The sequence below is a fragment of the Zootermopsis nevadensis genome, unplaced genomic scaffold, assembly GCF_977971745.1.
Source record: "Zootermopsis nevadensis isolate Lab colony 2312 unplaced genomic scaffold, Znev_1.0 Znev_ptg000024l, whole genome shotgun sequence".
NCBI classification, from domain to species: Eukaryota; Metazoa; Arthropoda; class Insecta; order Blattodea; family Termopsidae; genus Zootermopsis; species Zootermopsis nevadensis.
The window spans coordinates 6973895-7000398 of NW_028259156.1; the positions used below are offsets into that span (position 1 = coordinate 6973895).

A 26504-nucleotide genomic window follows, 5' to 3' on the forward strand; every position below is an offset into this window, starting at 1 on the left:
TTGACCTAGCATTAAACAGGAGAAAGTATTTTCTCAATAGTTGTCCACGCTGATTTCAAGTTTATATTTACCCATGCATTTCCAACTGACGGTCTCTCGCCGACGGTTCTGGAGTTCACAGGTCCAGACGACGCAACTACATCTCGCCGAGACCAGCAACGGCCACCGTACAACGGAATCAACAGCGAAGTGCGAGTTTTACTCCTGTGAATAACAGCATCTTGTCAATTACCTTTTATTTTAATTATGAAATTTGCTCGAACCATTTGACTGATGCCACTGATGATGACCTCTTGAGGTCGAAACGCGTATGGCAATAGTGTCCATTATAGTGTTGGTTTGTTCACCCTGAATTCTAATACAATACACGGTATGCAAAGTTTTAACTTTATAATACAGTACATGCAAGATACTTATGCAATAATGTTAACAAATTTTAACGTAAACAAACACCAGGGCCCAGCAATTTTTGTGTATTGTACACAATGGACACCAATTGTGTACAATACAGTGCTACAGTTTAAAGTTTAAATGCGTCATGTTTGTGTTTTATAATTAAAATATATAATATAATTCAGGTCTATACACAAACTTTGTTTACAGATGTTAAAATTTAAAATTTGCGCTATTCATCGTTACTACGATGTTAAAATACTGCACCTTCATTTACTACATGTTTCGATGCGTAGCATCATCTTCAGGTTTTTCCTTTAAAACTACTTTATATTTCAATGCAAGTTCTTCATTTATTCATCCGTTTTGTAAATTATTATAGTATGTGTTTTGTTGATCTTCTTATTTTATGTATCTTATGTTTGTTTTCCATTATTCTGTGAATAAATTAATTAACATATGAGTTATTTATTTATATGTAAGTATATTAATTATAAGTACAAATATACAACATTATTCCAAACTTATTTACATATAAATAAATAACTCATATGTTAATTAATTTATTCACAGAATAATGGAAAACAAACATAAGATACATAAAATAAGAAGATCAACAAAACACATACTATAATAATTTACAAAACGGATGAATAAATGAAGAACTTGCATTGAAATATAAAGTAGTTTTAAAGGAAAAACCTGAAGATGATGCTACGCATCGAAACATGTAGTAAATAAAGGTGCAGTATTGTAACATCGTAGTAACGATGAATAGCGCAAATTTTAAATTTTAACATCTGTAAACAAAGTTTGTGTATAGACCTGAATTATATTATATATTTTAACAGTGCTACAGGTTTAAATCCTACATCTGAGGTTCAAAGAATATAATGCAACACATTTCAAACTGGTAAGGCACATTACAACAAAGACTGATGAGTGGTGAAAATGGTAATCTGGATGAAGAAATTCCAAACATTCACGTTTTCCTCTCGCTGCGTTTGGCTCTACCAGAAGTTGATTTCTTTGAGGCAGACGACTTCTTTCCAAGTACACCACTTGTCCTCAAACTATCTCTCACTGCTTCTTTTCCAGCTTTTTCTACAATTTTCTTAAGATTTTGTCCTCCCTGAGCTTTTGCTTTTCTGGGAGTACTAGGCCGACCTGAAAAAGTTTATCACACAGCATTTAAAAATTGAATGTATTTACAAACCCAACACAAGCAGTTAAACACTTATTAATGTAGGTCATAACTCAAAATATCTTAGCTACACAAACATGCACACACCACACCATCATTTTGTATGCAATGCAAAGTCCAGCTTACGATATACAACTTCTTTTCTCTCCAGCTAAGTGTTCAAATTACGGTTCCAGAGGCCCAATCACATTTGACTTGGATTTCATTGTGTTGTGCTTAACAAAACACAGCCTCATTCAAGTTGCGTCCCGTTCGTTGCAAATTAACTTGAGGGCCATTGTAAACACTAACCAAGCCGATATGCCAAAACTAAGATCCTGATCCGTATTTTATGCAACGAACGTCATATGTTTCAGGTAGATTACCAATCTGCACACATATGCAAGAACACCTAAAGTGAGTCTCGACCACTAATATATTCAGATTGAATATTGATATAGGTGAGGTTACACTTACTTCTTCTCTTAGAAACTGCGCGGCGCTTAACTTTCTTCGATGATTTTCTCTTAGTTGGCATCTTGGTTTTCCTTTTCGATCTAACAGGAGGCATGCTTCACACTTTGTATGTGGCTTATTGAATTATCTGAGTTAAACATTTTATATTGCTGTCCCTTCTGTGCTCCGACTTTCACGAACTGACTGCCACCTAGTAAGAAAAAGGGAAATTTGTCCATGAAGTGTAGCGGGAACGGATACGTTCAGTCATGACAAGATATCTATTATTTAGTGTTCTATCTGACGACAGGTCCATATGAACAGGATCCTTCCATCCTTTTCTCGGACTGGGATCTGTTCATATACGTCCTTGGCAGATGATCCAGAAGTGGTTTGCCATTGCCTTCTTCTGTGTGTGAATGGAGTAATTGTTGGGATGCCACGGAGAAACCGGGGAAGCCCCCGGAGGAAAACTCCGTGTTGCCTAGACCACGGCCTTGCCCAACACAAGTTATAAATTCGGGCACCGCCGGGAATCGAACCCGAGACCCTAGGATTACAAGGCCAACGTTCTAACCGCTAGACCACCGTGGCGGTCATACAAGATATCTACTACCTAGAAAAATAAATGCCACCATTCGCGTTCTTTGCGGTACTCATTTAAATAGAAGAGTTCAGGTTAGAAAGCTGTAGAAATTTGCCGGCAAGCGATGTAATGCGTTTGCTTTCTCAAAAAGTTAGAACATACGGACAAAATAATGATGTGAGGGATTTTATTACTGACAACACAGCCCTGTTTCTCCAGCACGTCTCCAGGACATCCCCACGAACAAGGCTAGTAATTCTTCAGGGTAAAACCTAACCAGACGTAAAACAAAACAACTTTATCTAACCTAACATAAAAACCTAACCTAAACTAACCCAAATAAACCTAACTGAACGTAAACTAACACTAAACGCAACCTAATCCAATGTAACTTGTCTCAATCCAAATTAAATGAATCCAAAATAACCGACCCGTATGGGATAAAACCCACCGCCGCTTAAGGACTTTCAAAAGACCATATAGGACTTTACCAGAATTTCTCCAGAAATTCTCCATGACAATACAATTTGCGCATAACGTCTCCAGGACTTCTCCGACACTACTGTAGGACTTGTCCACGACTTCTCCACGATTATCAAGGACTTTTCCAGGACGTCACAACGACCACCCGAAGAATACGATGGAAAATCTCCAGGACAACACAACCCACCGTAAAACATATAACGCACCCTTAACTTACTTAACTTAACTGAACCTATCGTAACCAAACCAAACCTAACATAACCAAACCAAACCAAACCAAACCAAACCTAACCCAACCCAACCCAACCTAACCCACAACGCTACGTAATACAATGTAACGTATCCCAATCAAACTTAAACGAATCCAAAATAACCGACCCGCATATCTTCAAACCCACCACCGTTTAAGGAATTACAAATAACCTTCCAGGACTTCTCCAGGATTTCTCCAGCATTTCTACAAGACCAAAGAAATTCCGCATAAACTCTCCAGGACATCTCCGGCACTACATTAGGACTTATCCAGGATTTATCCAGGACTTTTCCAGGAATTCTCCCGGACTTCTCCACAGGGCTGTGGAGTCGGGTGCAATTTTAGTTGGAGTCGCAGTCAGTAAAGATGTACCGACTCCGGCCTCGATGTAAAATCTTGAAAACAATTGCTATACCGTGTGAGCCTAACTCTTACGGAGATTCAAAGACGCGTTGAGCCACATGCTGTGGGACTAATGCCTCGTAACTTTGGCTCCGGTACCTTAAGAATACAAACTGCCTACAAGCCTAAACCTCTTACAAGAGTTCACAAATGCAGATGAAAACATTAAATGTGATGAAAAATGATTATAAATAGGATTCCCTTACCTCAAACTTTGTTCAATTGTAGGAGACCACGATGTCCACCGAGAATGATCAATTTAATCAAATCTAAAATGCAGTGAGTGTAGGGCAGATATTCTAAAACGTTTTTAACAGCACAATAATATCTACTCTACGACGCACTTCTTCTACAAGCGATTCACAGCTCAGCTCTTTCGGCAATAACGAAAGCGGATTGTTGACGGCGATAATTAAACACAACAATGCCGAGTAAACAGATGACATAACAGTTAGTTTCTGAAGTAACATGCCGAGTAAACAAACAACTAATAGTTAGTTTCTTAGGTAACGTAACAATAGTTCATATAAAAGCTGACCATTATTGTTGATCCATATTTACACATTGTTGATATGGATCTTAGACATCTTCGTTACACTTTTTTGCCGAACTAGAGCAGGGCGCTCCTTTCGGAGCTCCTAGGGGGGGTTGGTCAAGTTTGTAAAACGCAACCAACCTTGGTTAGTCCCGAAGGGGAGTTAGTTTAGTGTCTCATTCAAGTGTTTTAACCCCTGAGTAAGAAACTAAACTAACCCCCCCGAATGGGGGGTTTAAACACTTGACCAACCCCCCGAAGTGGGTTGGTTGCGTTGGTTGAGTAAGACACTAAACTAACCCCCGTGTATAAACAAATATAAGGTGACATTTTTGATGACGTCATTTTTTGACGACAACGATGGCTAATCCTTTTGGAGCGCTTCCTGTAATCTGATATTTTACTTCTTTACGTCGCTGATCAAAGGGCAACAGTTCTTGGTTAGTCAACTTTCTACGTCCAGCAACACCATTGCTAATCTTCGTCTGTTTTTCTTTTTTTTCTCTTCTGTTCTTGTTGTATACGTTTTTCTACGTTTATCAATGTAAGTCTTCCTTCGCTTTTCTTTATTTCTTAAATATGTCTGATGTTGTAGTTCTTTACATCGCTGTTCAGAGGCCAATTGTTCTTGGTCACTCAACTTTCTACGTCCAACCCCACCCTTACAAATCTTCGTCTGTTTTATTTTGCTCTTCCGTTCTTGTTTAATACGTTTTCTACGTTTATCAATGTAAGTCTTCCTTCGCTTTTCTTTATTTTTTAAATATGTCTGATGTTGTAGTTCTTTACGTCGCTGTTCAGAGGCCAATTGTTCTTGGTCACTCAACTTTCTACGTCCAACCCCACCCTTACAAATCTTCGTCTGTTTTATTTTGCTCTTCCGTTCTTGTTTAATACGTTTTCTACGTTTATCAATGTAAGTCTTCCTTCGCTTTTCTTTATTTCTTAAATATGTCTGATGTTGTAGTTCTTTACATCGCTGTTCAGAGGCCAATTGTTCTTGGTCACTCAACTTTCTACGTCCAACCCCACCCTTACAAATCTTCGTCTGTTTTATTTTGCTCTTCCGTTCTTGTTTAATACGTTTTCTACGTTTATCAATGTAAGTCTTCCTTCGCTTTTCTTTATTTCTTAAATATGTCTGATGTTGTAGTTCTTTACATCGCTGTTCAGAGGCCAATTGTTCTTGGTCACTCAACTTTCTACGTCCAACCCCACCCTTACAAATCTTCGTCTGTTTTATTTTGCTCTTCCGTTCTTGTTTAATAAGTTTTCTACGTTTATCAATGTAAGTCTTCCTTCGCTTTTCTTTATTTCTTAAATATGTCTGATGTTGTAGTTCTTTACATCGCTGTTCAGAGGCCAATTGTTCTTGGTCACTCAACTTTCTACGTCCAACCCCACCCTTACAAATCTTCGTCTGTTTTATTTTGCTCTTCCGTTCTTGTTTAATACGTTTTCTACGTTTATCAATGTAAGTCTTCCTTCGCTTTTCTTTATTTCTTAAATATGTCTGATGTAGTTCTTTACGTCACTGTTCAGAGGTCAACAGTTCTGGTTCAGTCAACTTTTTACGTCCAGCCCCACCCCTGCAAATATTCGTCTTAAAATCGATCATAAAGTCAGTTTTCATAATAGTTTTCGTAATCGTAATATATCGAATGAGTATCAGTTTACCTTGTTGGAGTACTTCAAATACTTGATAACGTCTTCTTTCACTTTTATGATGTTTTAGGCCAACTGTCAGTCATTATTCAAGAATGCTAAGTGCTCCTTCTGGAGCAGTGATAATGCGACTGGCTTGATATTTTTTGATTTCTTTGTTGTGAAGCGTTATATTTGTCTACTCGGCATTGTTGTGTTCCACAACAATGCCGTGTAAACAAATATCTGTTGACATTGTTGATGACGTCATTTTTTGACGACAAATTGGTTGAAGACAACGACTAATCACAAATTTTTATAGTAAGAAGATGACTCTTCCGTATAGACGTATTTTATTTTTTTATTTAGTGTTCTGTCTGACGACAGGTCCATATGAACAGGATCCTTCCATCCTTTTCTCGGACTGGGACCTGTTCATATACGTTCTTGGCAGATGATCCAGAAGTGGTTTGCCATTGGCTTCTTCTGTGTGTGAATGGAGTAATTGTTGGGATGCCACGGAGAAACCGGAGAAGCCCCCGAGGAAAACTCCGTGTTGCCTAGACCACGGCCTTGCCCAACACAAGTTATAAATTCGGTCACCGCCGGGAATCGAAGCCGAGACCCCAGGATTACAAGGCCAGCGTTCTAACCGCTAGAGTAGAAGAGAAACTGTGTTAATTCCTTAGGTACTTGATGGGAGAAACATGCAGAAACTTGTCATATGTAATGAACTAAGTTAAGTCGAAAAATGTATTGATAAGGAAACAGGAGAAATACCATACCCATCCACCTATAGGAAGGCGGAACATAGGAAGACCGTTTTAACTTCCAAGTCTCAAGACAAACTAAGAGAGACAGTCATCCTGAGAGAAGCATCGTTTGCATTTGTGGTCTCAGATATCACAGCAAGATGCTGATAGTGTGAAGACTTACAAACATAATTACGTCTTAACATGACGTTCAATGTTCTGAGTGTCGAAAGAAATCGGAATCGCTGGCACGCGTAATGTTTTTTTAAATGCTTTTGATTTGGACGATGCCTGCAGAGTGCGGAAAGTCCTATTTCTCGCCTGAAGAATGAATTGTCAGTCAGTTAGCCCAGCAGATCCGATTTGCTACCTTTAAACTTCAGTTCCTGAAATTTCTCTCTTCATTTTCTGAGTTTGCTGAGCCAACTCATACTTAATTTACTTTCGTGCAAGGAACGTGTCGCTGGCGAGGAGTGATGGGACATGGCGGTTCCATACCACCAGCTCCACAACCAATTGAAATGAGGAAAATGTATTCTGTAAGTGGGTGGCTTACGGCTGCATTTGAATGTGAACATTCTCGCTTCAAGCCTGAACGCGTTAGAAGTCAAATGTGTTTGCCAATGGTAAGTAAGAGAGAGACTCATAATTTATTACCGACTCTCCGTTGTTGTCATGAAATTCCCACTAGGCACCATCCTCAGCCACTTATTTCCCGAACATCTATTTTAACCTTCGATGTTCCACTACCATCCACTGGTCGGTCTCCTAAGTGAAGCCTTTACATGATTCTTCCAGCTGAACTTTTGTTTCATTAAAGCCTGTTCATTTAACTTTCCAGTGGGACAGGAAATACCTCGTGTAGGTACGATCTGAAGTGTCCGTCACTAAATTGCACGCTTTAAGGTCACAGGAAAATCGTGCAACGTTGCAACATGAGCAGCGGAGCTCAGGAGAGTGAAGACAGCTCAGAACTCGCAACACAGCAGTTAAAATCTTTTCCGTGGCCCTAAAGCGTACCATTTGGTACCGGTTGCTACGGGACACATCTTCGCGAAATCTCCCCAACCTGCACACTCTGTTCAGCGTTACAAAAGGCCTCTACCTGATAACTACCTTTTGTGTTTACTGTGTTGGCCGCTAATCGCGAGGTAAATTGACGTGAAATCTTTATTCACGATTTAGAAATTTCAGTGCTACAAACGGCGTATCAATTTGAAATCGACCTCTCGTACCCTGGCATTTAATTGAAACCGCTTCGACCATTTATCGACATACGACTATCCCATTGCAACATGGCCTTTATACAAAGGTATAGAGAAGAATACAGACACGAAGTTTTGAAGGAAGACCCCCCCCCCCACCCAGTTTATGATGTCATTAATACAAAACGGACTGTAGGATTCTCGTAAACGTCGGTTTGCATGCCTTGAATAAGACGCAGGAGGAGGCTAGTAAAGATTTCCCAGGATTGTCATTCAACAGGTTCGTACTTGTAAGAACATCAAATGTGCTTCTTTAAATTCCATGTAATGAGCTTGGAGAGCGAAAGATAATTATCAGACTGAAGGAAAATATTTATTTGTAGGCTGCTGTATAAATGTAACCGCAGGCGGATGGACCAGCCAGAAAAGTGACTACGCTGGGGGTGGACGTAGCAGGACCCGAGCCTATAAACGAACCTCAGACCTCCCGAATTCAATGCTGTAGTGCTAACCACAGTGCTGTGACGGCATGCGGCGATATTTGAGAGCAGATAGTCAGACCGGAACAGGCAAAGTTGCCTCATCCGAAACGACAAGAGGAGGACGAGGCTTATATTTTCCGGTTTTACTGAATTTTATGAGATATTGTAGGTGCGTCATATTGTGATTTATTTAAATAGTATTAAAAATTATATTAAAATTGGCCGTCAATTACAATATAAGATAATTAAAAGATTAAAATATCATTTTTCGTTCCTACAAATATTTTACTAGATATTATACATAATATTTTAAGTAAACATAATATTAATATACAAATAATAAATGAAATCAAAATAATCACAAACACCATTATAAATCAGAATTATTTTCAATTTAATAACAAATATTGGCAACAGAACACAGGACTACCTATGGGCGCTCCTACGTCAAGCATATTATCTGAAATTTTCCTTCAATATATAGAACATAATAATATAATAAACATTTTAAATAAAAACCATATTCAATATTATAGTAGATACGTAGATGACATACTAATAATTTACAATACAAAAAAGACTAATATTCAACAAGTACTTAAGGAATTTAACAACATAAATCAAAATATACAATTTACATTAGAACTTGAACAAAATAACTCACTAAACTATTTAGATTTAACCATAATAAGAAAAACAAACAATTTCGAATTCAAAATTTACAGAAAACCTACAAATACAAGCACAATAATTCATGCCTCATCTTGCCACCCCATTAAACACAAACAAATGGCTATCAACTGCTTACTAAACAGAAAAAATCTATATCCAATATCTATAAAAAACAAACAAATAGAATTAAACTTCATTCAACAAATTCTTAAAGAAAACGGATATAATAACTACAAACTAAATAAAAAACCTAATAATACAACAAAACCCAACGAAAACGAAAACATAAAAAATAAATGGGCCACATTTACATACATAGGTAAAGAAACCAAATTCATAACTAAATTATTTTAAAGAAAATAAAATAAAAACGGCCTACAAAACTAAAAACACAATAAAAAACATCCTCAAACAAAAACCAATAATGAACATAAACAATCAATACCACTTACCAGGTATATATAAATTGAAATGCAAAGATTGTCCTCTAATATATATAGGTCAAACAGGTCGCACTTTCACACACAGATACAAAGAACACATAGCAGCCATAAAACACAATAAAGATAGTTCTGCATACTCTAAACACATTCTCAATACAGGACATGCTTATAACACAATTGATGAAACAATGGACATATTAAAAATAGTAAAAAACACAGAGATACAATAGAAAAATATCACATATATCAAACTTATAAACAAAACATATGCCTTAATGATAATAATATTTTACTTAACAACCCCATTTTTAATGCACTCCAGTACCTTGACCTCAACCCTGACAAACCACCTTTCACCCACTAGCACCGCAGTCGATAACCAGCCACGATCCGATACAGTATAACTCCAGTCTCTCCTAATACTGCTACGATATTACTTCTTGGGTAAGTTTACATGATTACTTTCAGCTATTTATTTTATTTTGTTTTCTATATTCAATTTTCATTAATAGTTTTGAAACCTTTACTTCACAGTCCAATATAAACAACATTGGCATCACTACGACATACAATTATATTAGTGACATGTGACACAACAACGGATGAAGATACAATATGAAGGACGAGAACATGTTAAGAAAAATGAAAACTAAAAATCATCATTAAATATCAGTAAAAATCAGTTATTCAGTTAAAAAGTTTATAATATAACACCTGATGACGGCTATATGATAGCCGAAACATGTCGTAAATGTTCCATATGTAAATCGAGTACTCGATACGGAACGAAAAATGATATTTTAATCTTTTAATTATCTTATATTGTGATTGACGGCCAATTTTAATATAATTTTTAATACTATTTGAATTTTATGACCTCTGAGGATAAAATCTTTCATCTGTATTGTGAGCATAAATTGGTTCAGACTTTTGTATGTACCAGCACCATGGGCCGAGTTGTTTTTGAGAAGCTGATAGTCGCTTATCTCGCAAACCATTTTCCCCATTTCATCGAAACCGATTACTTACTGCTGTCTCCACAAGATCCCGCCACTGGACCTTACCATGAGCCAGATTAATCCAGGCCACACCCAACCACCCTATTTCTTCAGGTTCCATTTTTCCCACCTGTTACTAGGTCTTCCAAGATCAGTATATATTTCCGAATTAGTCTGCAGAGTTGAATGACTCGTGTAGTTAAGTTCCATAGTTGGTATAGCTGAATGATCTCCGCGTTAGCACGCCATCCGTCGCCCTGTGAGGCTGACTGGCTGACTGACTGACAGGCTGGTTGACTGGCTGACAGGCTGGTTGACTGGCTGACTGACTGACAGGCTGGTTGACTGGCTGACAGGCTGGTTGACTGGCTGACAGGCTGGTTGACTGGTTGACTGACTGACTGGCTGACTGGCAGTCTCACTGTGGGAACTACCGCAGTCAGCGTACGAGATAAATGCAGTCTCGTCGAGGCAAAAGTGTTTCTCGCGGTGAACCTAATTTATTGAAGACTTATTGATTCTTGATATATATAACGACGCTGTTCTAGTTGAGGGGGTTATGCAACTTGGTTCTTTAACCTCTTCTGCCAACTCCCGTTCTGTCCTGTAAATAATGCAACAGGATACAGGGATTTATACTGCAATGCAGTGCCTGGATTCTGAGGCGTTTGGTCCCCTTTAGGATTCTTTTTCTGACACCTACAACACGAAGAACAATATTTTACTGAAAGAACTATGTGTGTGAATTGGTAAAATGGATAAGCGTCTGAGCACTTACACACTTAAAGTCGGAGTAGTCACAGTGGATCACAAATTTATTGTCTCGGTGCTATCGAAACCAAATTTTGAAAGAATTAGGTTGATTGTCTTGGTGGTTCTTGTCTGTCCATCCGCACGCAGTAACTAGAGAATCAGCTAGCGTGTTTTCTTATCAATTGATAACACAGGAGTTTAGGTGACATTTGTCGGCACACGCCAGGTCTGGTTAAAATATTGCTTTAACGTAGTCTTCCACATGTACATATTCAATGTAAGTCGATGGAGGTGTGTGTACGAAATCTGAAAGAAAATGCTTCAAAGAAAAGTTGTCGAAAGAGAGACGTGTTGTGCGTTTATTTTACTTTTTCTGGTTTTAAAGACAATTTAACTGAGCTAGCTGTTATGACGTCACATCTGTTCGCTCAATAATTTTTGGACAGATTTTGATCTGGTTTTGTAAAAAAATCTCGATTCAGTGTCAGAGCTAACGATGAGCGCACGATTCCGACCCGCGTTGTTGCAATCAGTACACGAACCATCGCAGTCTACGAGGTTTTATTTCCTCAAAGTTCGTAGGAGACGGCCCTGTGGGAATACGAGCAGACGGAACAAACCATTTCTCGTGTAATTTGTAGAAAGTGCCGACAGATTATGAACGAAGTTTGTGTGATTCTTTATTGCGAGCGTTGGAAGTTCATTGCCAGTTTGTCGGCGGCGACCGCTAACTGTTTATTCCGGACTCGTCTTGCCGGGACTTTGTCTTGTTTACGCTGGACGTCCAAGTTGACAGCCAATTAGCCGGGTCAACAGAAGAGCGGGATAGCACGCTCCTCCGTGAGGGGACAATCAGGACATTGATATTGCGCGTCGCGTCATCAAATGAAATTCGAACACAAGTTTTCTTAGTACTGGCCTTATTTATTGCAGTCTCAGGTCACGACACTTACGAAGCAACTACGGAGTGATGCTGGCAAAGACAAAGTTGACAGCGAAAGCTCAAAACTTGGAATCTGTAACAACGATAAACTAATGATAGAGCACGCAAACACCTTCGGGCACGGAGAACGAAAGCTCGTGACCGTTTCTCCCCGAATCCTGCCCGATCCACAGTTCTCTTGTTAGACGCTGTGTAAGAAATAGGTTACTAATCGGATGTGCGATGGCTGACAGCCTCCTCGTGCCTGGACCACAGAACAGCGAATAAACGAGATTGTCTCAAGGTTGACCTGGACTTTTTTAAAATTATGTCTGCACCAGAATGACGAAATACTCTTCAAGGAAGATGGTGGTAACACTGCTCTCGCTCCCACCAAGCCATCCCCTCGCGTCTTCGCGTCATAAACAGTACAAAATGGCGCAAGACTCATGTAGGCGCTTGGGGGAAGAGCATTTACAGCTTCTACTCATTGTTGACCTCGGCACTAGATGGGGTTAGTGGTTAGTGTCACGTCCCGGCCGCCCCATACCCCCGGGAAATGAAGAAATGTAGTCCATCAACGAATTTTACGCTTTCGGAAAGTGAAGCTTAATTGGTAAGCGCTCGCTGGGAGCAGAGCGAAATACTTTCTCGAGGTCCGCGTGAATGTTCGCCCACATTTCTAAGATCTGCCAAAGTCCAACCTCGCAGTTATGTTCCTCAACACGTGTCTTAAGTCATCCTGCCACGTCCGAGTCGGCGCTCTAAATTTTTACGAAATTTATCCGCTGCTTTGTCTCAGCCTTTCGTGAGCGTTGCAGCCCTCGTAACGTTCAGCGAGTGGCGTGCAAGATCCATCCATTTTCACGATCAGCTGCTTCTCTGTTCTCCCACTTCGTACCTCACGGGTACAGGACAGTCTGTTCCGTCCACTTTAATTGCAGACACATGTGATTTGTGATCTTTTCACCAAATAGTGCATGTCTATACAAAATTCCACAGTCCTACATTCAATAGGCCTTTAAAGGCAGCCTTGCTGCTCTGACGGACAATAATTAATGGTACATAATTAAAGTCGGAGTAAAACATGCGTTATAATTACTTTGAAACTAATTTTATGGAAGTCGGGACAAATCTGTGGAAGTTATTTGATAAATATCGCTCTAGGCACTTGTCACACATCACGTGACAATTTTCTGCAACGATGGTCATACATGCACGTACACGTCGAAAGGATGTGTGTAGAACATAAATGTTTTCATGGTTCACGGAGCGTGTCTGCGACCTGAGACATTTAAATGTAAGAATCTGCTGCAGACCTCCCTGAGTTTCTATTTTATTTTCTCGCGTTGTTTCGTGCACTCTCGTGCTTTTTGCTGTCCACAAATTGGGAGAAATGAGGAAGACTTTGTGTAAGAAAAACAAAAGATTTCCTTCTCCTGTAGAATAATTTATACACACTTTACTGGAGCAATGTTAGCTGACGCAATGGAAGAAGTTTCCTTCCCGATACGTAACAGACGATCACTTTACCAACAGATTCCTCCTCCTCGTCTCTTGTGTCTACCAGATGCTAATTACCGTGAGCCACGCGAATGTAGTCCACAACTTCATACCCTGCTACCCCGCAGATCAGTTTACATAATTGCAAGGTCTCTCAAGTTGACTCCGCCCTCCAGGTTTCAGAATAAAATTCTGAGGCGTCTCTTATGCCCCGCCTACAGCATATTTATTTCATTTCATCGCCGTACTCTTGGCCGGGGGGGGGGGGGGGGGCTATCGCCACGTAATAGGCCGAAGACCCTATGTTTTGTGAGATTCTTGATGTGCAATGTTCCTCCCGAAGAAACTATTTAGTTTGGCATCTCATTAGCATCAATTAACTTAAGATCTAAGAATATGTGATGGTTTGTTTCAATGTGCAGAAAATCTACATCTCGATGTACGTGCCGTAAGAAATCGTGCGTCTAAAATGACATGAATCTCCCTGTTTAAAAACAATGTTGTTATTTCGTTTCCTCATGAACGATGCGCACTATATACGAGGCGCGTCCCAAAAGTAAGTTTCCCTGGGGCCGTTTACAGAAACAAAACACAATTTCATGGAAATATTTATTGCAACAGATACAGCAAGTGTCCAGCTATTTTTCAACATATTCGCCACCGGAATTGAGACATTTGTCATACCGTGGGACCAACTTTTAATACCTGTGTCGTAGAAGTCTGCCGCCTGGGATTGGAACCACTGTGTGACAACCATCTCCGCCTCTCTGTCATTCTCAAAACGCTGACGCTGACCGGACAGGAATTTCTTGAGGTGTAGGAAAAGATGGAAATCACTGGGAGCGAGGTCCGGGCTGTAGGGTGAATGATTAAACACCTCCCAGCTGAACTCCTGCAGGAGACTTGCTGTCCGTCGAGCCGTGTGCGGCCTAGCGTTATCGTGCAGGAAGACAATACCGGCACTAAGCATCGTTGCAGCTGTTGAAGATGGAGGTTCTTATTCCAGCTCCCGCCGACTGTGAAGTGCGGCCAGTGATAAAGTTTTTGAATGCACAGAGCATAGCGCCCATCGAAATTCATCGTCAGCTGTGCCGGGTCTATGGGCCTAACGTTATGAGCAAGCAGATGGTGCGTCGCTGGTGCAGACAATTTTCAGCGACGGGCCATTCAGAACAAGCGGCGCGGGATGCTTAGTGCCGGTATTGTCTTCCTGCACGATAACGCTAGGCCGCACACGGTTCGACGGACAGCAAGTCTCCTGCAGGATTTCTGCTGGGAGGTGTTTAATCATCCACCCTACAGCCCGGACCTCGCTCCCAGTGATTTCCATATTTTCTTACACCTCAAGAAATTCCTGTACGGTCAGCGTCAGCGTTTTGAGAATGACAGAGAGGCGGAGATGGTTGTCACACAGTGGTTCCAATCCCAGGCGGCAGACTTCTACGACACAGGTATTAAAAGTTGGTCCCACGGTATGACAAATGTCTCAATTCCGGTGGCGAATATGTTGAAAAATAGCTGGACACTTGCTGTATCTGTTGCAATAAATATTTCCATGAAATTGTGTTTTGTTTCTGTAAACGGCCCCAGGGAAACTTACTTTTGGGACGCGCCTCGTATTTACCACCATGTTAGCTATGCATTGTATTTCCTCAGGCACTAAAGCTCCTAGAACTTCATGCTTTTATAACTTATAAATTTTCTTCCTGGACAACCTTGAAATTCTGAGCGTCCGTCAGAGCTCCAATGCTTTCTAGCGTCAAACGTGGGCCACGCCAGACTGCCCTCTGGTGGCTATCGGCTGCCGTGATAGTGGGCCAGCACTGTGACGCGAGTCACGGAAACGCCATTGGACGGACTCCCTGAGGACTCACGGCGTCATCACTTGCCTATTCTGTTAAAAAAGGAAACTTTCACTGACATAAAAGTTGCATGGACTCCACTCATGTGTTTCTCGTGTTCAAATCTGACGATTCCTCTGGGATGTATGTCCGCATTTCTCAGGATCGCTGTGATTGGTACTAGAAAGTGGCAAAGTTGCTACCCAGAGGCTTTGTTGTTATTTGCCCTCTGCCCAGCGCTGTGGCTGATAGAGGAAGTTATCATTTCGCAGCATCTGCTTATAATTCAGTCTTATACACCAAGCTTGTAAAATGACGCCTAGAAAGGTCAACTGAGATTTAGGACTTTCGTTAGCAATGAAACGCATTTTAAAAGACAGAGTTGCGCTCGTGATTTCACATCAATATCCGTGATAAAATGAGACAGTAACAATTATAATAGTAAATGTAACTTAACGAAAGAACGTGAAACGAATTTTATGTTCACCTCTAACACCACACTGAAATAAATAAACAGTTTAAATAGTGATGAATCAAAACAAGTTAGGAGAAAAACGCACAGCGTAACAATTGTGATTGCGTTTGATATAATTTTATCGTTGCTAATGGCGAACTTATTTAAGAGTAGCCTGTGGTATGTGGCTTGCGTGGCAGTGGTTTGTGGTGTTTGATGACATCAGCACGAGAGACTGACCGTGGAATTTACAAAATTCTGACCGCTTGCCAAATTATTTTGACGCTCTCCTTCCAAATCCCGAACGAACCAACACCTAGGCCATCCTCGAATTTCATCTTTGCTAACATAACTTTGAAGTTGATGAATTCTGCACATACTAATACCACATCACTTGGTTTTAATTGCAGAGTTGTTCTCGTGTGGTCATGAACTCAGATTTTCATATCGAGTTCTCAAAACCCACTTTTCGCCTTTCGCGGGCCAGTTAAATCCAATCCACGTGTTCGCATTCTGTATTTCTAGATCCACGAAGAGAAAGGTTTATCGTCCTCCCACTCGCGATTTACGTACCAGTTCCGAATGTCCTGCTATTAACCTAACAGTATTGTCGGAGAAGCAAAATATGCCTGTGGTCCTCGTCATTACGCTCTAGCGAGAGGGCAGATCATCTTAGGCTCTGGGACCGTCCATGTCTGTCCGTCATTCACACAGGGATAGGCAACCCACATAACCGGGTCCATTTTTTAGACATTGTTGTGCAACTCGATTCTGTGTGGTCATGACACTATTAGTTCAAAAATGACACAACTCTCATTTTCCCTCGCCGTCAAGAACCCGTACGGATTGTGAGTTTGTCGCAAGGTGTACACTTCTCGACCAGTCTTCATTTTGATTTGTGAGATCGCGAGGAATGTCCCTCGAGAAGGTTCGGAAAATTAACGGCATTGGAGGGAAGTCCCAAACACTTGTTAGCCAACTAACGCTTCAGACGACGGAAAGTGATAATTTTTCATCTCGAGGCACCGCCTTAATTTCCTGACCAAGATGAGAAATGGCGCTCCACCGCACGCAGTGAATCTGTGAGGAGGCGTCGTGAATCAAGCCGAGGGAGGGCCCCGACACTTACAGCCACGCGACTCTGTCCCGTTGAACTAATTTTTAAGTGAAGCACGCATTTCTCCCATATTGCATTATTTGTTATTTTCCGTTCATCGCCAAACATAATTTCTCGTCGTTGCAGACTAAGGCATTACACAGGCGTCCGTCTGCACAGTCGGGGATTAATGCTCTCAGTGTTTAAAATCGCTGTTCGTAAAAACTAACCTCTGTTTTGCATTCTGAACGTTTCGAGTATTTACGCCGTCTGTATTGTATATGAGGTCAGAATTTTAGCCCTGAAGATGGAGACAGTATGTTCCTCGAAATCGTTGATATCTACCTGCACAGAGCACTGACATAGACGCCTATAATTTATATGATGTAGTAAGAAAATATGTCGTGTTTTTTTTTTAATGTTGGTAACTGTGTTACAGTTCATTTCAGTTTAGTTTCATCATGAGGCAACCTGTAACACGTGAACCCCTCCTGCTGAAATAAGGCGAATAGCGCGGGTGGCGACAATTTCCAAGTGACGGGCGATCACAGCCCTTTCGTAAATTTTGGAAGCCGTTTCTTCCCGGGCTCAGATTTGTCTAACCTCGCCCATGAACACGAGAGCATCGGGATTAACGCAAACTGTAATGAACCACATTTGTAGGATTGTTTTCATAAACGTTAGCTCTCTTCTAGACGGCATTTTCATGTGGCGAATTGTCAACAAGTTCGGAAATGTTTGCATGTCGTAACAATTCGGCTTCTTATATGTACGCTGTTGCAGGTAGGTTTTTATTCCGCTCGTCTTTACCTGTAATGAGAGAAGCAGATTAGAACCTGTCCAGCGGTTCTAGACTTACGAGGTAACACTGGATAAAAATATCTCTTCTGATTAATGCCCGAAATATTAATGGCTTAAGTGCATTCGACATTAATGTTTCATTTCCTTTTATAACATCTGTTTCGAGCATTTTTCGTTTCGATAAATATTTAACCACTTACGGTCCACGTGACTATGCGCTGCTGTGTCCACGTATTTCAGTACAAACCTTTGTGAAAATCATTAATAAAGCTGTTATATACAGCGATGAATTTTGAGTTGAGGTCTATTTATTACCCAATCACTATTACAAAATTTTCGTAATTTGAACTGTACCTGCCAGTCTGTACGATAATTTCACGTGACGTTTCAAAATTGAGCTTGTAGTACAGCTCGGTCGTGTTCGATACTTCCATATAGTCCGATAATTTAAACTGAACGAGTTAAATGTTTTACATCAGTCACTTTAATGCTGTGATGCGAGATAAGTTGTCTGGACGCAGGCTAAGCCACAATTCCACCACCCCGGGTATGTTCGATTTGTCAAATGGGAACTGATTTTTCCTTTGAGGCAATACGTAATTGTGAGTGCAGTGGGTGAGACGAGATACAGCATTCAAAATTTTCATTTTAAAAGTCTGGAGACCGTGGAAGGTGACATCGAGGTCGACCATACGCAAGTTACTTGTCAGGAAGGGAAGTCGATGGGACTCAGAATCACGTCCTGTGGCTGCCTTGGGCGGACGTCCGGACTCTGGTACCAAAGTGTGAGCTGTGCTTTTCGTGTGGTTAGCATACTTTTGAAAGAATAAGTTCCACATAAGGAACGTTAGATGGCGTTGATGCTAGCGTCTTGCTTCTATAAGGCACAGAAATGTCTACTGTCATTAAATCATCGCGTTATGCACTGGCTTGTACCACGCGAGGCTTGTGTTCCTGCTGTGAACAAGTGAATTAACAGCCAAGTGTGCTGGAACAAAGCGTCAAGAAACTTCGCTGCTGGAATGTACAATGGAAACTTCGTTTCATTTCTCCTTGGTAAATGACTGTTCGAAAGTCGATATTCCTCGCACGGTCCTCGGAATTACGTACTAGAAACAAGAGTCGAAGTGAACACCTTCTTCACAGAACAAAACAAAATATATCAACGTCTTATTTGGGATTCCTGAAGAACTCATTTTTAAATCTTCCGTATTATTCCACCAAACATAAGAAACTTTGAAAACTGCCTTCAAAAATATGTCCAACCCGCGAGAAGGAAGATACTCGTAGAAGGTAAAAATATAGGCTGGCAATTTTTAACTAGATGTGGAACTCTAGATTCAGGGCCCGAACATGTGATCCGGTGAGAAGTGCCTGATGATAAATGTGAATGTTTAAGAAATAACTTACATTTCTTAATAATAGAGAAAATATTTTTTTAAAATCTGCCACAGGGTGATTAAAAGTGAGGGTGAGTCAGATGAATATCCTGACAGTCTGTAACAAGGACGTAAATGGACCATAATTAGTTGAACAGTGTGAGGAACAGAATTTTGTCGCAGAAGGTTCTGCAGTAATGTACGTAATGTCGTGATATGTTGAATTTCGCTGGAACAGCATATACATCCACTGTCTTCGGGACGCTCCGGTACCTTCGTACCGGAAATGGGTGTTCCGATTTTTTTTTTTGGTGCACCGAATACTTTGATTGTTTTCGTCGGTGGTGACACAGCGTTCGACTACTTCATAAAGTGTACTCTGTCTGATCGCCTTCCACGTCGACAAGAAAAGTGGTATTGATTTTTATTGAAACGGAGTCTTGTCAGCCTGAGTAATGGAGGGTAACGACAGCTGTCGATGGCCTCCAAATAAACTGCATGTTACACGGCTTGATAAATCCGACGCAACCCCTTGGCTGTTTCGCCACACCGAGGTCCTGTCGTCGTCTTCAAGACCGGAGCACGATCTCACAACCTGGGGTTCGCAGCCCCAAGATGCGTGGCTCCCAATTTTACAGAAACAAATTTGTGTTTTCTTCACACGGAAGTTGCATCTCGTTTTGTTTGTTGTCCATGTGTTGGTGTCAGCATAATTTGTATTAAGAATTTAGCAAGTGGAAATCTCGAACGAGCAGGACGTGATGTATTCTTATTTGCAGACCGTGAAATATTAAAGCACTTTGGTTAAAGTCTCAGACTTTATGTCTCAATATCTTAGTGAGGAAATTCTGTGTTTGCGTTTTTGTACATTATTTTTCATGTACTTAATGTGGACATTAAAATTACTAAAATGATTGGGTTGGTCAGAAATGTCTTTGACAAACTATTGTAAATGGTCCTCTAATTCTGGCTTCTAATGGGAGATTTTCTCAATCTGTCCATCTTGACTGTTGTTTTAACAGCCGAACATGTTTCACGATGATGTTCCGTATCGCCACACAGACGAATCAACAGGGGTGGGGTAGGTGACGCCATGTCAGTCCGGGTCGGTAGGCGAGCTCTGAAATACTGCGGTCAGATCTTGTAAAGAGCAACGCAGCTAGCAACATTACCGGCACCCAGACGCAGATGATCCGAAATTCCTACCAGAAACGAAATTTATTTGTTCGTAGTCGTTCCAGGAATGTAGAAATGTTCTATTTCAATTATAAAATTTAAGGACGTGAAGAGAAGTGGATTCTGCATTCACGTAGGCGGACCAGCAGTCTGTCAGCAGGCTGAATTATCAACGGGGCGGAAGTTAAATTGGGGCGGAGGAGGGTACCTGCTAGTTGTTACGGAGGATAATGAGGATCCTCCTAGTAAGGAGGACACAGAAAGTGCTAACAAGTGAAGTTCTCAGAATTCTTTTCTTCTGTCTTGTCTTATTGGGGTTTGCGCTGTAGAGCAGAAATTGTCGCTGCGTCTTGGAAAGTTTCGTTCTTAACCAAATACAATTAGTGCTGGACCACGCGAACTAAGAAATCAAGAAATGTAAGTGTACACACAGGGGGCAGTGAACTGCTGACTGGAGTTCAGTTTATGCAGCGTGAACTTCTGACCTCATCCGGATTCGCACGTGTCTGTTTAACGTCACACAAATGCCTTGCTCGTTTACCGGCTCTTAAAATATGTGGAAGTAATCGTAGTTTTGGTACAAGACTCAGCTAATGAGCACACTAACACGCGTGATTGTTTGCAAATGGCGGTAGCGTGGATCCCAAGCTTACAGACTTCTCAGAGATGTATAGATGAAATAATTTGCCTTCAAAATAAATTTGAAAGACAAATGGAAATTGTTGTTTTATTATTACCAGTGGTTGCTTGCCAGTTAGGCCTCACGGCAAAGCGCCTCGCTTAAAATATTCGCCGAAATATTTTCGTAGTCGATACACGTGTACTGTACGCTGTTTGTGTGGAAGATTTTTGTGCTTCAAAAGTTCGCGATGTGTAAAAAATTTCAAAGAAATATGCGCCTTGTCGTTATGCTACCCGCCTGTGAAGTAGCGTGCCAGTGGCGCGGCGCGAGGCGAGGGGGGGGGGGGGCACTCCTCGCTAGGATGGTGCTGTAACTAAGCAACGGAGAGGAAACAACATTCAGCCAGTCAGGCAAATAAATATTTAACGTTAACATGCAATTACAGGAAATGTTTAGAGAGTCTTCGTGTTTTATTATGAATGACGTTAATATTTATAAATATGCTATTTCGCGAAAAGTGTTTTAGGGTCCATGTTTTCTTAAAGAAAGGTTTAAAATTATTAGTTACAAAATAGGTTTCATTTATGCTGTGGCCTTCCACGATAATGAATTCTGCTAGAATTTGACAACTCTATTTTTGCATTTGTTGTAAATGCGTGACCTATAGTAAAGTTAGGCTTAAGCCCGCAGTGTTTGTTATTACTAAACAGCACAGAGCAGAACGTAAATCCAGGTGGAACGCCCTTGCGCGGTTACCATTTTGGCTAACAACTTTCAGCGGGTGCAGATATTGGACAGGAACTGCGGACAGCAGTTGTTATTACGCTGTGTCACACAAAGGACAGAAAACCCCTTGTAACGCGAATTTACCCAACGCGGTAAATTCGATTATAGAAGTGTAAATAAATGCGAACAATTATGTGCCGAACGCGATAAATTCGATTATACGCGGTCTGCCAAACACGCTGTAGTATCATACGAAAAAATGCGACTGCTGTTTAAAAAGCAAATAAGGCCCTTTAGCTTTGAAAATCAACCTGGTTCTTAATCAGAGTATTATTATAGTATATTTATTACTTTGTTGTTAATTTAAATTTACTTTCCACGGTCATCTCGTGTCACTCTTAATGCCGTCTTTAAATATACTTGAGTAGAGTGGACAAGTATTTCGTTAACTTGCCATCCGGCGCCGTGAGATTCCTCATAAGATCTTACTTCGAAGCCACAGTTTTTGGTGTTTCTTAAGAGTGCTTAAGGCTCTTTCTCGATTTCTGTCGTCATATTCCGAAGTGGAAGTTGCGTTTATCTGCATTAACATCTGTAGATCTTCTTGTACAAATGCAGATTAATAATTTATTCCTTAAGAGTTTCAGGACTTTGCAAGACCCGTGGAAGAAAGATTGTTGCAGGAATGTGATGAAAATGTAAATAACTTTAGGTGGGGGAATTTGGGGAAATACGAGCCACCCACAATGTGAAATTTATTGAACATCGCCATTGCCTCCTCCCCTTACCAGAATCGTTTTTAACTTCGTGTTCGATTCGGTGTCTAATTCAGCATTGATTTGTCTCTGAATTTTGTGAACGTGACGGACATATCACAACATAAAATAATACAAATCGAAAATGAAGTACGATGACTCATTGGCATTCCATATCTGCTATTAGAAGTTTCAAATCGTCAGATAAAGTCCACTGCATTATTTTATACTCAAGGCGGCACGTTTAAACTTGATAAGATTTCAATTATCTATGACTCAACATGTACTTTACTTCTAGATTAGGTTCTGGTGCAGATTAAAACGCGGAAGGAGCAGTTTGTCACTGTCAGCTTTCCTTACCGAGTTAGGGACTTACGACGTCGTCTGTGCTCGCTGTCAGTCGGACCTGTCGAGGAGCGGTGGGTGTGCGCCCGTAAATGCCGCGTCTCGTGTGTGATCTGTCGCTTTGCAGAAACAGATCCATCACACGACAATTTGTTGGATGGCAATTTGCCCCCCGCCATCTAATTACGGGAAGAACACGGTGTGAATAATTCAGAGCTCGTTGGCGCGGCGGAGGCGGGGGGGGGGGGTGTCATAGCTCGAATCGCTGCAAATCGATTGAAACTACTTGCTCGAGGATCAGAACAGAAACACTCGTTCCGCTGCAAAACAAAGTCACATAACATCAAGGAACGGGCAAGACGCTCAATCTGGGTCCTGCGGTGAGGGGAAGAGCCCAAATTTCGAGCCCAAACTGGCAAAACCTAGTTCCGTAAATTCTGGCCTCCAATTTGAGGGGCTTCTAGGTAAAACGACACAACTTCAAAATGGGAAACTTTTAGTTAATTTTGCCATGTCACAGGTTAAAGCCGCACTCATAAGGGGCTAACATTATCGCGGAAAAATCGCATCATCTCCCACCCCCAAAAAATTAGTTGCGAAATGGCGGTGAGTCTGCAAAAAGGAGCGGCAGTCCGTTTGACCTGAATTTTTTCTGTTCTGACGTAAATATTGTTCCTGTAACAGACGGCTGTCCCATGCCAGAAATAGTTCGTTCCTTTTCTGAAGGCGTCTATGTCCTTGCAACGTTTAAAGGTTCCTGGCGATGACGTCACACAAGCGGTTGGACTTTACCGATCCTCTGTCTTTCAATCAAAATGATTAAGTTTCTGAACTAGGTCCTTCTTACACCTTGAGATGTTGGGGCCACAGCCCACACTGGCGCCCTGGTGCACCTGATCTCTCAACCTTGGACCTGGTCCAAAGCAGAACGCCGAAGAAAAACCAGTTCTCCAAACGTTCTGCTTTTCATTAAAACACACGAACGGGTTAAGTCTTTGGCAAAGTCTGTGCAAAAAATATTCCTACGTGGATATAAGAGGGCGGAAAGGTATCTTATTTGATGAAAGTACAAGAGTTCTTCTGTCGACATGACGTAGCGACGTACGACTGCAGTTCCAGGTCGGACCTAGTGATGTTCGTGGTAGAAAAAGTAAAACGTTGGAAAGTTTTTGAATTTCTCCTTTCGAGGATTGTTTTCCCACCTCTGAGGTTTGCATGTCGTCATAATCTTGTAATTCGCCTCCGACGTGGGTGTTAACAGAAACCAGTGCACGGGAGGACACACACGGACGGACAGTGAATCCTCAGTGTCCTCCGCGGTACCAGAAAGTTTCATTAACTGGAAATTTTGAAACGAATCTTAGCTAATGTTATATTTCAGTGCAACACATGGATTTCGGAGGTCACTGGGTGCATGACAAATAAAAGAATTCTTTCACACTCCGTCTTAGTGCAGTTTTGCCCCACTGATCCTATACAACCATTTTTTCCCATAATTTTAATATGATTTTTTTGCAGAAATGCCCTTGGTTGGTTCTTTCAACTGGTTTCTCATCTGAGGGTGAATGCTGGAAATTTTAGTGGTTCTTGACGAGAACCCCTTTTCAGAAGTAAACTTGGACATTGCAATGAAATCTCGGGACGCTAGCCGTGTCGATACGAATCCATAGCCCAACGTTTCGAAGACCTTCTTTGCTTCCATCTTCATGGAATCATGTATCTCCTATTTATTTTTTATATACATAACAGGAACGTTGTTAATGACATTAGCGTTGGACGAAACGTCCTTCCTCATCAGCGTCTGTTGTTTGGGAAACAGCTGTAAAATGCGCCTGTCCCATTCGCGAGGACAAACAGCTGAACGAATTTAATAGAACTTGACATCTATCGCGGAGGTTTACTGACGGGTGTTGGAACTGCCTTTGAAATTTTGGTTAGAATCGTACAACGGAAACTGAAATTTCTACGTTCATTTCAAGTATTATCCAGGACGTAAATGTTTTTCTTGAGGCGTTGTAGGGAATATTTAAGACATTCTTAAGGCCAGTTGTTGAGATTGACAACCCTTAAAGGCGAGTGACAACAACGGGTACAATTTTTAACACTTGGTAACTCTGCATTTCCTAACAGCATCTACCAGCTGAACTTTATCATGGTCAGTTGTTGTAATTTCTTTGCGGACGAACTGAATTATTGAATGTTATTTAAGGCGAACGTCAGCTTTAAAAAGTGAGGGTATTTTATGCTGTGCTGTATCTTAAAACCATAACCGTTGGACCAATTTAATCAGACTTTGTAATGGCGGTCGTAGATCGGCCGACCCACCTTTGCTTACCATTGATACAAACTGCACATTTTGAACCAATGGCGAAGCAGATTTATGCATTTATGCTTCCGTGAGGAGAGCACGTAAGCTTGACCCATACAGCAGTAATGTGTGGCACATCATTTCCAATCTTTGCTGTTTGCATATATTTCAAAGAGATGTCGCATTACATTACTCAGAAATTAAGCTCAGGAGTACAGCATATGAATGTAACTTAAGAAATATTCTTTTTAGCAGTCGTGAGCCTGTTACAGGTAGCCGAGGCTTTGAGCGACAGCGACATTAGATCCCCTCATATGTATCGAATGTGGAACCTTTTCCAAATTTATGTCGTAGGGCACCATCCAAACATCACGTGAGCCACTTGCTTTTGTAACGCCGTGGAGATCGCGAGAGTCGAACGCAATGAAGTAGTTAATATGATCCAGTTTGGCCAAAAACACGCTCTCGGATTGGCTATCCCAGTTGTTGTTCACAATTTTCTTGCTATCCGTCCATGGAGGGAGAGACGTCAGATAAACGCCTTGTCCCAACATCGCATCTCGCGTCGTATCCTTTGAGCTGCGGATGAAGCCCTCACTGATAATCCCAATGCATCCGTCGCCTGAGGTGTAGTGGAACAACACCACCATTGTGCCTGAAAAGAGTGCAGATTTTAAGTCACGTAGGCGTTATGTAATTTTGAGGGTTTAGGGTTGCCTTTGTGCAGGGCTAATCATAATTCCCTGATACTCGCGACGATGTGTGACTTTGTGCGAAAAATCTGACGCAAATTACGTAAGTACCTTTTAATAACGTCTTTCTATGGTTGTAACGTGACCACAGTTACAGGCGACTAAAATGTCTCCCTGGACTATGATTCGAAGAGCAGAGGACGCTGACCGCTTAAATAACTTGCGTCACTTATGGTCTATGAACTTCCATGTCCTTAAAACCATCAATTAGATTGTGATTTATGAACGTAAGTTTCAAAATATGTCAGTAAAAAAACAAGATTTGTGTGTTAGTAATTTGGAAGTGGAATTGGTGACGTCCATTCCGACCTCCAGGTCTCTTAAAAACGCGGATCTACATACACATTTTGTGAGTTTTTTTTGTTTTATTTGGCTTTATCGTGTTTAACGAATTTTATTTCTGCTATTTATTCTTTAACGTCCCACGGATGGATGGTGTGCTGATGTCTTTTTATTCCGGGACTTTCACTTTTTTACTTTGTCCGGAGATAGGGATTAGCTCTATCTAGTGGGCCCAACTGAGTAGGAACCTGAAGACGGAGATAGAGCCCCATCTCCGAAACGTCGTGTTACGTTTTATATTT

The 26504-nt window shown here is 41.0% G+C and overlaps 1 protein-coding gene and 1 long non-coding RNA gene across 10 annotated transcripts in view; both read right to left on the reverse strand.

Moving 5' to 3' along the window:
• Positions 1-1007: 1007 nt before the first annotated feature.
• On the reverse strand, positions 1008-21352 carry LOC147872770 (uncharacterized). 5 transcript variants are annotated; one of them, XR_015536762.1, is made up of 3 exons: positions 15381-21352; positions 2054-2243; positions 1008-1560 (listed from the first exon to the last, which is right to left on the reverse strand). It is a non-coding gene; the product is annotated as an uncharacterized LOC147872770 (long non-coding RNA). The 5 variants fall into 5 exon arrangements; XR_015536761.1 differs by lacking the exon at positions 15381-21352 and adding an exon at positions 10618-13912; XR_015536763.1 differs by lacking the exon at positions 15381-21352 and adding an exon at positions 9815-10606.
• A 3956-nt stretch (positions 21353-25308) lies between these two features.
• LOC147872771 (uncharacterized) overlaps positions 25309-26504 on the reverse strand; it is a 113142-nt gene continuing 111946 nt past the window's right edge. For all 5 annotated transcript variants that reach the window (XM_087354775.1, XM_087354771.1, XM_087354773.1 and 2 more), the window contains exon 2: positions 25309-25823. In XM_087354775.1, the coding sequence (XP_087210901.1) occupies positions 25435-25818 (384 nt within the window). In that variant the 5' untranslated portion in view covers positions 25819-25823 and the 3' untranslated portion in view covers positions 25309-25434. The remainder of the gene's footprint in view (positions 25824-26504) is intronic.